This window comes from Lepidochelys kempii, chromosome 6 (genome assembly GCF_965140265.1).
Source record: "Lepidochelys kempii isolate rLepKem1 chromosome 6, rLepKem1.hap2, whole genome shotgun sequence".
Lineage (NCBI taxonomy): Eukaryota > Metazoa > Chordata > Testudines > Cheloniidae > Lepidochelys > Lepidochelys kempii.
Window position 1 is genome coordinate 102,888,932 of NC_133261.1, and position 13,390 is coordinate 102,902,321.

The 13,390-nt window shown below is 41.6% G+C and overlaps 1 protein-coding gene across 4 annotated transcripts in view; it reads right to left on the minus strand.

Moving 5' to 3' along the window:
• RPS6KA5 (ribosomal protein S6 kinase A5) overlaps window positions 1–13,390 on the minus strand; it is a 190,441-nt gene that overhangs the window by 148,496 nt on the left and 28,555 nt on the right. For all 4 annotated transcript variants that reach the window (XM_073349430.1, XM_073349429.1, XM_073349427.1 and 1 more), the window contains exon 2: window positions 5,703–5,774. In XM_073349430.1, the coding sequence (XP_073205531.1) occupies window positions 5,703–5,774 (72 nt within the window). The remainder of the gene's footprint in view (window positions 1–5,702; window positions 5,775–13,390) is intronic.

Consider the following 13,390-nt stretch of genomic DNA (forward strand, 5'->3'; position numbering starts at 1 on the left):
ACACAAAAACAGGAATATACATTCCATTCAGCACAACTTAATTTAACAGCCATTTAAACAAAACAGAATCTAACGCATATCTAACTAGATTGCTTATTAACTCTTTACAGGAGTTCTGACCTGCATTCCTGCTCTGGTCCTGGCAAAAGCAACACAGACAGAGAACCCTTTGTCTGTCCCCCATGCCAGCTTTGAAAGTATCTTGTCTCCTCATTGGTCATTTTGGTCAGGTGCCAGCGAGCTTGTCTTAGCTTCTTAACCCTTTACAGGTGAAAGGGTTTTTCCTCTGGCCAGGAGGGATTTTAAAAGTGTTTAACCCTTCCCTTTATATTTGAGACATGGAAATAACCGGGTAGGACAGAAATAAATCCAAGAATGATCTAACGTCATTAATATGGATATATATGTCATCAATACCAACCTATGGAGTAAGTGTACCCTAACATTTTGTGTATGAGGAAACTAAATTTGGACATAGAAGGAGGGCTCAAGTATTCAAGCTCTATAAGAGAAGTGACCCACCAAGCCAAGGAAGCTTCTAAGTTTGTAAGCTTCAGGGTTTCTAAGCTTCGAGTTTCAAGTTTTCAGGCTTCTTAGTTTATTCATCTGTTAGTTCTTAATTGTAAGTTTTAAGTCACTTAGTTAAGTAAAACTCTAAATTATCTTCAATAGCTCGTAAGCTTCTCCTAAACTGTAAACTCCCGATCAAGAATTGAGGAACGTGGACCTGAACTCTCTTGGCATGCCAGAGGCGAGGCTGGTCCTTTGTCTCTTACCACCAGGTTATCAAGGAAGGGTGTGAGTATATTAATCAAAAGCTTTATAGTATATAATATCACATGCATCTCTAGAACAATTATTATTGCTTTTGTATCTCTGATTATTTACCATTTGATTACTATTTGATCATTATTCCATTTATCTCAATAAAAGTCTTTAAGGCTACATTTGTCACAGTGTGAGTGTCCTGTCATACATCCTGAGGATCCTTGCAAACTCTGTATAGCCTGATTATGGGACAAGAACCTTATTATCTTCTGATCAGATTAACTGGTGAGCCTATAATCCATACTATCCAAATTAATAATATTAACTTCCTAAAATCAGGCAACAGTACACATACCCCTAAAGTGGAACGGACATGCTCACTCCCTTGAGGAACAACTAAAAATTAGTGGTAACATTGATCAAGTCATAATTACTTGTACCTAAGGCCAAACCAGTAACAAATACTTGGTGTTTTAAAAGCATCAATTTCACAAAGCTGAAAACAATTCTGAGCCAAATCAGTTGTGAGAAAGAATGTAAACAGAAAAAATGTGAATGATAACTGGGGAATGTTCATGAACTTTTCTTAAGACCCCCAAAAGCTACAAACCCACAATCAAGAAAGAAGGCCATGCTGTTTTTAAAAAAAAGCAGGATAAACAACTCCCCCCGAAAAAAAAATCTGATTTAGAGGGGAAGTGAAAGCAACTATAACAAACATAACATATGGAAGACAATGGAAGTTGACAGTCATGAATATAAATGAGAAGCTAGGAATTGTAGAAAATTGATAAGGGAAGCAAAAAGAAATCTATGGCCAGCTGAGTTAAGGACAATAAGAAGGAACTTTTGTAAACTACATTAGGAACAAAAAGAATTCTAACAATGGTATTAGTTATACCACTGATACAGACACTGATCCCAGGCAAAATAACAGAGTGGCTGATACAGGACTTGATTAATAAAGAATTAAAGGAGAGTAATATGATATGCCAATCAAAATGGGTTTATGGAAAACAGATCTAGTCAAAATAACAATATTTTTATTATGTTACAAGTTTGGTTGATAAAGGTAGTAGTGTTGATATAATATACTTAGACTTTTATAAGGCATTTGATTTGGTGCTGTACAACATTTTGATTAAGATACAAAACAATATAAAACATTCAAATAATACAAAATCAACATGGTACATATTAAACGGCTTAAACTCTGGTCAACTGAAAGATCTCAAACTATAACTGAAACAGGGAATGATCATCAAGCGGGCATATTTCTAGTGGTGCCTTTGCAGGGATTCATTCTTGGCCCAACACGATTTAACATTTTTACCAGTGACCTGGAAAAAATATTTTAAATCATAACTGATAAAGTTTGCATATAACAAAAGACTATGGGAGTCAAATAATGAGGAGGACAGGTCACAGATACACTGCAGTTTAATATTGCTGAATGTAATAGCCATACATTTAACAAAGAATGTAGGCCATACTTACAGAGTAGGGGACTCTATCCTGGGAAACAATGACTCTGAGGTTATGGTGGCTAGCATGACACTAGCAAAAAGGACTAGTGATCCTTGTGGTCCTTGGATGCATAAACAGGGGAAATTTGAGTACCAGTAGGGAGGAGATATTACCTCTGTTTTTTTCACTGGTTTGACAGCTACTGGAATATTATGTCCAGTTCTGGTGTCCACAATTCAAGAAGGATGTTGATAAATTAAAGACGGTTCAGAGTGGAGCCACAAGAAAGATTACAGGATGAGAAAGCATGCCTTATAGGCAAGGGTTCCCAAACTGTGGGCCGTGGCCCAAAGGTAGGCTGTGACACAGTCCTGGGTGGTCTGCCATCATGGGTGGCATTTTGGGGTGGGGGCAAGTAGTGATACCAGGTGCTCTGAGAGTCCAGGTCAGTTTCCCCATGTGGGTTGGGTAAGGGGAGAGTGGCAGAACAGCTTTGGACGCCTCACAGCACAGCCCTAATGTGGAAACTGACCTGGACGCACAGAGCATCTGGCGTCAACTCTCACCCTCCCACCCTCGAGCTCCCCGGGGGTGGGGTGTGGAGTGGGAAGGGCACAACAACACCAGGTGCTTTGTGCATCCAGATCAGCTTCCCCATGTGGCTGAATAATGGCTGCCGCACCCTCCAGGCTCAAGTAAGTGTAGTCCTCAGTGTCCACAGTCACAGTGAATGTGCAGGACAGCACGGCACGCACACAGCCACAAGGAGTAGAGCTGCCCCCACTGTGTCAATGAGGGAACAAGTTCAAGGCCGGGCCCCATAGCAGCAGCAGCACTCCTTCAGACACAGTCCCTGCCTGCACTTTGAGCTACCACCCTGCCTTAACACAGCCTGTAGCCACCCCCTCTTCCTGCACCCTGAGTTATAATCCCCCAGGGACACAGCTTCTAACTACCTCCTGCCTGCACCTTGAGCTGGCTGAAAGGCTGAAAATTGAAAATGAGATCAAGTTGAGCCTCTCCAACAGATGTCACAGGCTGGAAAACCAGTGCAAAGAGAAGCAGGCACATCCATCCCATTGAGAAGACTCCTGGTCTGTAAGTTATTGTAAATAAAAATATAAAGTATTTGACTCTTTTCTAATTAGTAGAGAATAGGGGTGGGTCTTTACTTACACAGCACAGAAATTCAGATTTTACACTAAAAACTGAAAACAATATAGTGTTCAAAGTTGGACAACTATTTTGTTTTAAAATCAAATAACTTTTTCTTAACAATTTTGTTAACTTTGTTGCATTGCATATGTTCAGTTTTATACAAATTGTGTTTTCCCTGTTTGAACACATTTTTTTAAAGTGTAGTTTTACTAAAACTGTTTGGTTTCAAAGATCTTGAAGCATTTCTTTGACTGCATATTGCTAGGGATTTCTATAATTACAATCATTTACATTAAAATGAAAAGTAAACATGTACATTGTTTATTTACAGTGTTATAGGTTATATGTATGTAACAAAATTAATATTTTTCCTCAAGAAGTGTTAATAGTGGGCCATAATGCCTACTAGAATTGCACAGGTGAGCCTCAGGAGAAAAAGTTTGGGAACCCCTGCCTTATAGGAATAGACATAAGGAGCTCAATCTGCTTAGTTTAACAAAGGGAAGGTTAACTGTGACTTCATCACAGTTTTTAAAGTACCTACATGGGAAAAGAAATGTGATAAGAGAGGGCTCTTCAATCTAGCAGGCAAACATATAACAAGATCCAACGTTTGGACTTCAAAGCTTGACAAATTCAGAGTAGGAATCAGGGACAAATTTTTAAGAATGCAGGTAATTAGCCACTGGAACAATTTACCAAGGATTGTCAAGGATTCTCCATCACTAGCAATTTTAAAATGAAGGTTGGATACTTTTAGAAAAGATATGCTTTAATTCAAACAGGAAATAATTCAGGGAAGTCCTATGACTGGTTTTATTCAGGTCAGACACTAGATGATTACACTAGTTCCATCTAACTTAAAATCTAAAATTTGTGCATCACAGCCTCCTAAGGCTCCATCTTCACTGGAAAAGAAGACAGCTAACTCCTGCTTAGATCTTACTGATTCCTCCCCCCCGGCCCTTTTTCTTAGAAACTTTGAAAATCTAGCTACAGAAACTCCACAGCAAGATGAGTGGAACGAGGGAGGGTACCCTCTGACATGTGTCCATACTCTTCATGGATACTAGGATTGTTAATTTTCTCTGGAGAATGTTCTTCCACCTGCTCTGAGATGTTTGGTATGCCAGGTGTTTCCCCCAACCTGTGGGAGGGGAGCATCATGAGATCTTTCCCTGCTTCTTCACAAGGCATTGCCCCAATTTATTTTTCTACCATTTATACTTCCTCCTCTGATTTTGACATAAACAGGGATGTAGGACATTTTGATTTCTCTGAGGAGAATAAGCAATTTGGCAAATGCTTTGACTGATGGCAAAATTCCATCTGGCATCACCTCCTAATTAGTTCAAATTTGGTAGTGACCACAAGTCCTCACTATCCTACTCTGGATTATTTGATGGTTTATGTAAAAGGAACTGGTGATCTCAGTTAACTGCTGAGATCACTGAGATCTCAGTTTAAGCGCTGACCACATTAAAATCTATTCTCACAATTGGAACTCTTTGGCAATCCCACAGAGTACAGTCACTGAACGGCCACAGATATGAAATCCCTTCTTACCACTGCAACCCTTGTTCCTCCAAGTTAGTGTTGAAGAACAGTGGCAAAAACAGCGAGAGGAAGCATATACTGTTGTTACTCTTGCTGTACATTTTCTATGGACAGAGAGGGAATCTTGTTTCCTGAAATATCAACCCACCATCTTTCTCTAGCTCTAAATGTTCTTAAAAGAATGCATGCGTGCACACACACACAAAACTCCTCCCACCATAATAAAACCCAAAATCCAGTACTGAGTGCTTTCATTTATCTTCTTAAAAAGAAATAGTATTCTGCTTACATGACAAAACAGACACAGCCACCAATGATACTTCTGTGAAAAAGTGTAGTTAAAAAGAATGAAGACTCTGATTGATGAAGATGCAGACTTTCCTATTTTTCCACAAACTGATCTTCATCAACTGTAGTGGTCTGAAGAATTTAATGAAAACTTCAAGCGTATGACTTATAACTTAGTACCAGATTTTAAATGTTTTATTATACTGTCAACTGAGTAAATGTTGTTCTATTTGCCCATCTTTTCAAAAGGATGCTTCATGTTAAAAAATTTTATATGATAGAATGGTGCATATTTGGTCTTTACATATCCCAGCTTGTCTTTTGCTTATTTTATAGCACAAATCTGCCTAGATAATTTGTTCCAATTACTCTGTAGATAATTTGTTCCAAAAACTGAGCTAGAAAACAGAACTGCACTAAAGAACATTACTTCCAAAGGTCACCTTAAAAGAAAAAAGTCTTACCTCCTGTTCCAAGAACTTTCAAGAGTTCGAAGTTTTCAATGCCCACCTTCTCTGCATGACCTGTGAAATTTGCTGAGAAAAAAGAAAAAATTTCCATGTCAGAATCTTCAGAGATGTAACACATTGATACATCATATATTCTGACACATTTCTGCACTTTGAGAACATTTTAATGGATGAAAGCGGAAAAAAAACACCACCACATTTTTGTACATTTAAAATAAAACCAAATTACAGTTCAGGGTAGTAGCTCTTAAGCGATTGTCTTTCGATTATCCATTGTCCACAGGGATCTTCCAGGTCATTCACAAAACAAAAGGCTTTGAGGACTCAGTACTTGGGAAATGAGGTGTTGGTAAAGGAGATCAGTCTGTGATAGGATTTCTTGTACAAAGTGGTCCACCATAAGTTACATGTGAGAAATATCTTCTCAAGCAGGTACAAAAGTGTTTGGATGATCAGGGCCTTATTGATTATTCTAAACATTTTAAGTGCTCTAAAGGTGAAAGCATTTTTGCGCTGATTCTGGCCCTGATGCTGCAACTTGTTCCACATGGGTACAAAAGATCCATCCAGAGGGAACATGTGCAGGATCTGGGATTCTGTATTCAATATGTTTTCCAGTGAAATTAAATTAAAACAGTCTTTTGAAGGCTCATTAAACAGGTGTATTCAAATGACAAGAACATCAGATATATAATCTGAACACATTCTAACTGGATGAAATACCAGGAATTTTATAAGTTACTACTTTACAAAGCTATCAATTTTTGTAAATACATGTAGCCACTTCCAAAACTAATAAAAATGGTTATTTACCTTACAGTGATTCTGGTTCTTCAAAAATGTTTTATCCACATGGATACCACTCTGTATGTGCATGCACATGAGATTGGATTCTTTTTGACTAGCAGTATGTCCTTAAGCCCTTCCCTTGAGGGCGCAAAGAGCAGGGCAATCCTAACTGCTATTCAGTTCCTCCACCAATACAGAATCCCCAATGCTAAAAGGAATAAAGATTAGCAGAGAAGGGGAGCAGATCATAGGATCTGTATGGAGAAAACATCTTGAAGAACCACAGTTACTATAAGGTAAATAATTATTTTTCTTCAAGTATTTATCCGCATAGATCCCATTAAAGGCAACCACCAAACAGTTCTCTCTTCTCTCTCTCTCTCTCAGGTGCTGGGTGCTAGGAGTCATAAAATCATAGAATATCAGGGTTGGAAGGGACCTCAGGAGGTCATCTAGTCCAACCCCCTGCTCAAAGCAAGACCAACCCCCAACTAAATCATCCCAGCCAGGGCTTTGTCAAGCCTGACCTTAAAAACCTTTAAAGGAAGGAGATTCCACCACCTCCCCAGGTAATGCATTCCAGTGCTTCACCATCCTTCTAGAGAAAAAGTTTTCCCTAATATCCAACCTAAACCTCCCCCACTACAACTTGAGACCCTTACTCCTTGTTCGGTCATCTGCTACCACTGAGAACAGTCTAGATCCATCCTCTTTGGAACCCCCTTTCAGGTAGTTGAAAGCAGCTATCAAATTCCTCCTCATTCTTCCTTCGCGAGACTAACAATCCCAGTTCCCTCAGCCTCTCCTCATAAGTCATGTGTTCTAGTCCCCGAATCATTTTTGTTGCCCTCCGCTGGACTCTCCAATTTTTCCACATCCTTCTTGTAGTGTGGGGCCCAAAACTGGACACAGTACTCCAGATGAGGCCTCACCAATGTCAAATAGAGGGGAACGATCATGTCCCTACTTATACAGCCCAAAATGCCATTAGCCTTCTTGGCAACAAGGGCACACTGTTGACTCATATCCAGCTTCTCGCCCACTGTAAGCCCCAGGTCCCTTTCTGCAGAATGCTCCGCAGCCTGCAGTAGTGCATGGGAGTCTTCTGTCCTAAGTGCAGGATTCTGCACTTGTCCTTGTTGAACCTCATCAGATTTCTTTTGGTCCAATCCTCCAATTTGTCTAGGGCCCCCTGTATCCTATCCCTACCCTCCAGCGTATCTACCTCTTCTCCCAGTTCAGCGTCATCTGCAAACTTGCTGAGGGAGCAGTCCATGCCATCCTCCAGATCATTAATGAAGATATTGAACAAAACCGGCCCCAGGACCGACCCCTGAGGTACTCTGCTTGATACCGACTGCCAACTAGACATTGAGCCATTGATGACTACCCGTTGAGCCTGACAATCTAGCCAGCTTTCTATCCATATTAGAGTCCATTCATCCAGCCCATACTTCTTTAACTTGCTGGCAAGAATACTGTGGGAGACTGTGTCAAAAGCTTTGCTAAAATCAAGGAATAACATGTCCACTGTTTTCCCCTCATCCACAAAGCCAGTTATCTCGTCATAGAAGGCAATTAGATTAGTCAGGCATGACTTGCCCTTGGTGAATCCATGCTGACTGTTTCTGATCACTTTCCTCTCCTCTAAGTGCTTCAGAATTGATTCCTTGAGGACCTGCTCCATGATTTTTCCAGGGACTGAGGTGAGGCTGACTGGCCCATAGTTCCCCGGATCCTCCTCCTTTCCCTTTTTAAAGGTGGGCACTACATTAGCCTTTTTCCAGTCGTCCGGGACCTCCCCCGATCGCCATGAGTTTTCAAAGATAATGGCCAATGGCTCTGCAATCACATCCGCCAACTCCTTTAGCACTCTCGGATGCAGCGCATCCGGCCCCATGGACTCGTGCTTGTCCAGCTTTTCTAAATAGTCCCAAACCACTTCTTTCTCCACAGAGGGCTGGTCACCTCCTCCCCATGCTGTGATGCCCAGTGCAGTAGTCTGGGAGCTGACCTGGTTTGTGAAGACAGAGGCAAAAAAAATCATTGAGTACATTAGCTTTTTCCACATCCTCTGTCACTAGGTTGCCTCCATCATTCAGTCAGGGGCCCACACTTTCCTTGACTTTCTTCTTGTTGCTCACATACCTATAGAAACCCTTCTTGTTACTCTTAACATCTCTTGCTAGCTGCAATTCCAGGTGTGATTTGGCCTTCCTGATTTCACTCCTGCATGCCTGAGCAATATTTTTATACTCCTCCCTGGTCATTTGTCCAATCTTCCACTTCTTGTAAGCTTCTTTTTTGTGTTTAAGATCAGCAAGGATTTCACTGTTAAGCCAAGCTGGTCGCCTGCCATATTTACTATTCTTTCTACACATCGGGATGGTTTGTCCCTGTAACCTCAATAAGGATTCTTTAAAATACAGCCAGCTCTCCTGGACTCTTTTCCCCTTCATGTTATTCTCCCAGGGGATCCTGCCCATAAATTCCCTGAGGGAGTCAAAGTCTGCTTTTCTGAAGTCCAGGGTCCGTATTCTGTTGCTCTCCTTTCTTCCTTGTGTCAGGATCCTGAACTCACCACCTCATGGTCACTGCCTCCCAGGTTCCCATCCACTTTTGCTTCCCCTACTAATTCTTCCCGGTTTGTGAGCAGCAGGTCAAGAAGAGCTCTGCCCCACTTGCTTCCTCCAGCACTTGCACCAGGAAATTGTCCCCTACACTTTCCAAAAACTTCCTGGATTGTCTGTGCACCGCTGTATTGCTCTCCCAGCAGATACTTGGGTGATTGAAGTCTCCCATGAGAAACAGGGCCTGCGATCTAGTAACTTCAGTTAGTTGCCAGAAGAAAACCTCGTCCACCTCATCCCCCTGGTCCGGTGGTCTATAGAAGACTCCCACCACGACATCACCCTTGTTGCTCACACTTCTAAACTTAATCCAGAGTCTCTTAGGTTTTTCTGAAGTTTCTTACTACAGCTCTGAGCAGCCATACTGCTCTCTTACATATAATGCAACTCCCCCACCTTTTCTGCCCTGCCTGTCCTTCCTGAATAGTTTATATCCATCCATGACAGTACTCCAGTCATGTGAGATATCCCACCAAGTCTCTGTTATGCCACACACATCATAATTCCTTGACTGTACCAGGACTTTCAGTTCTCCCTGCTTGCTTCCCAGGCTTCTTGCATTTGTGTATAGGCACTCGCTGATCGTCCCGCTTTCTCAGTATGAGGCAGGAGCCCTCCCCTCTTGCGCTCTCCTGCTCGTGCTTCCTCCCGGTATCCCACTTCCCCACTTACCTATTTAAATAAGTACTGTAAGACTTTCCTGCCAAACTGTGTATCGGAAATAGAGACTGACACTAGAGAATAATGGCTTGTAAACATGTATGGAGCTCCAATAAGCAGCTCTTCAGATTTCAAATATAGAGATGCCTCTTAAAAAGCCCAAGGAGACTGCTTGAGCTGTAGCAGACTGTGCCTTGATATGAGATGGAGTTAATTTACTCAATTGATAAAAATTTCTGAGCAGAGTCTGCAAGTTCCAAGGAAGCCAGTATGACAAGGATTGAAACCTATATGGATATGGTATGTGGGGGCAAGGTGGAGGGAAGAGGAGGTTCTTTGAGATGTATAGTTCCTATCTGTATATCACTGAGGGTATACGCATATGCCATGTGTCTGGAGCTGGAGATTTTGAAAGTAATAGTGTGCATTCATCCACACATGCGCCCTTGCTTCGCCTCCTGCTTTTGTCCAAGGTGATAAAGGGTGGGGAAGACAGACTGTGTCATCAGTTCCTTCTCCACCACAATCCAAGAAGTCCCCAGGGGAAGGAGAAGTGGAATACAGATAGGGACCACACATCTCGAAGAACCTCCAGTTACAGGTAAGTAACCTCCTCTTCTTCGAGTGATGCTCCCTCTTGTATTCTACTGAAGGCAATTGACAAGGAGTACTTAATTAAGAGGAGAGTGAGAGGAAGACTTACGGGAACAGAGAACAGCTGCACTGAAAAAGGCATCTGTCACAGAGTCTCGCACCAAGGCGTAATGGGAAGAGAAAGTATGTAAAGATCTCCAGGTGGCTGCCCAATATATGTCCGTAGGCAGTATGTCGTGAAGCGCAGCCAAAGTCAATGCTTGCGCTCTCGTGGAGTAGGCTCTTACTCCAAGGGGCAGAGATAGTCCCAATAGTCAATAACAGAGCATAATGCACCCCAAAATCCACTTGGAAATCTTCTAAGTGGAGATTGCTTGCCCCTTAACCCTTTCTGCTACAGTGATAAACAACCTAGGGGACTTCCTGAATGATCTCGTCCTCGCAGGTAGGAGGCCAGGGCCCTGAGGACACCAAGGGAGTGAAAGTGTCTTTCTTCCACTAATGCATGCCCTTTCGGAAAGAAAGCAGGCAAGTGGATGGGCTGGTTGAGATGAAAAAAGGGAAACAACCTTCGGCAAAATCTTGGGGTGCAAGCGCAGGGAAACTTTGTCCTTATGGAACATGGTAAAGGAGGTGATCCGCCATCATAGCCCCCAATTCACCTACCCTCGTTGTGAAGATAATAGCTTCCAGGAAGGTGACCCTCATGGAAAGAAGAGGCAGGGAACAGGAGGCCAGCAGTTCAAAGGGCAATTTCACCAGCGCCGTGAGGATAAGGTTACGGTCCCACTGGGAAGCTATCGGTTAAATGGGAGGACAAGTCCATAAGAGGCCCCTCCAAAACCTTGTAGTCAAGGCCACTGTTCCCTCTAAGCTGTGCGCGTATGTACACACACACAGATCCTCTACCCCGCACACATGGCAAAACACCGCATGTACAAAAATTTGCACAGAAGCACAACAATTTGCACCCAAGAAATTTTTTGCGCACACGGCCCGTCAAAAATTAGAGGGAACATTGGTCAAGAGGTGCATAAAGAGGCCACATGGCAGAAGGTGACTATAGCTGGACCTCTTGGTAATAGTGACCATAATATAATTAAATTTAATATCCCTGTGGCAGGAAAAACACCACAGAGGCCCAATACTGTAGCATTTAATTTCAGAAAGGGGAACTACACAAAAATAAGGAGGATAGTTAAACAGAAATTAAAGGGTACAGTGCCAAAAGTGAAATCTCTGCAAGCTGCATGGAAACTTTTTAAAGACACCATAATAGAGGCTCAACTTAAATGTATACCCCAAATAAAAAAAAAACAACATAGTAAGAGAACCAAAAAAGAGCCATCATGGCTAAACAACAAAGTGAAAGAAGAAGTGAGAGGCAAAAAGGCATCCTTAAAAAAGTGGAAGTTAAATCCTAGTGAGGAAAATAGAAAGGCACATAAACACTGGAAAATGAAATGTAAAAATACAATTAGGAAGGTCAAAAAAGAATCTGAGGAACAGTTTAGCCAAAGACTCAAAAAGTAATAGCAATTTTTTTGTTTTTTAAGTACATCAGAAGTGGGAAGCTTGCTAAGCAACCAGTGGGGCCACTGAACAATCAAGGTGCTAAAGGTATGCTCAAGGACGATAAGGCCATTGCGGAGAAACTAAATGAATTCCTTGCATCAGTGTTCAAGGCTGAGGACGTGAGGGAGATTAGAGGAGATTTTGGAACAAATTGATAAATTAAACAGCAATAAGTCACCAGGACCAGATGGTATTCACCCAAGAGTTCTGAAGAAAAGTGAAATTGCACAACTACTAACTGTAGTCTGTAACCTATCATTTAAATCAGCTTCTGTACGAGATGACTGGAGTTTAGCTAATGTGACGCCAATTTTTAAATAGAGCTCCAGAGGTGATCCCGGCAATTACAGGCTTGTAAGCCTGACTTCAGTACCGGGTAAACTGGTTGAAACTATAATAAAGAACAATATTGTCAAACATATAGCTGAACATAATTGGTTGAGAAAGAGTCAACATGGTTTTAGTAAGGGGAAATCATGCCTCACCAATCTATTAAAATTCTTTGAGGGGGTCAACAAGCATGTGGACCAAGGGGATCCAGTGGATATAGCGTACTTAGATTTTTCAAAAAAAGAAAAGGAGTACTTGTGGCACCTTAGAGACTAACCAATTTATTAGAGCATAAGCTTTCGTGAGCTACAGCTCACTTCCTCAGATGCATATCGTGGAAACTGCAGCAGGCTTTATATATACACAGAGAATATGAAACAATACCATATTCTCTGTGTATATATAAAGCCTGCTGCAGTTTCCACGATATGCATCTGAGGAAGTGAGCTGTAGCTCACGAAAGCTTATGCTCTAATAAATTGGTTAGTCTCTAAGGTGCCACAAGTACTCCTTTTCTTTTTGCGAATACAGACTAACACGGCTGTTACTCTGAAACCTTAGATTTTTCAGAAAGCCTTTGACAAGGTCCCTCACCAAAGGCTCTTACGCAAAGTAAGCAGTCATGGGGTAAGAGGGAAGGTGCTGCTCTCATGGACTGGTAACTAGTTAAAAAGATAGGAAACAAAGGGTAGTTATAAATGGCCAGTTTTCAGAATGAAGAGAGGTAAATAGTGGTGTCCCCCAGGGTCTGTTCTGGGACCAGTCCTATTCAACATATTCATAAATGATCTCGAAAAAGGGGTAAACAGTGAGGTGGCAAAATTTGCAGATGATACAAAATTACTCAAGATAGTTAAGACCCAGGCAGACTGCAAAAAGCTACAAAAGGATCTCTCAAAACTGGGTGACTGGGCAACAAAATGGCAGATGAAATTCAATGTTGATAAATGCAAAGTAATGCACATTGGAAAATATAATCCCAACTATCCATATAAAATGATGGGGTCTAAATTAGCTGTTACCACTCAAGAAGGAGATCTTGGAGTCATTGGAGATAGTTCTCTGAAAACATCTACTCAATGTGCAGTGGCAGTCAAAAAAGCG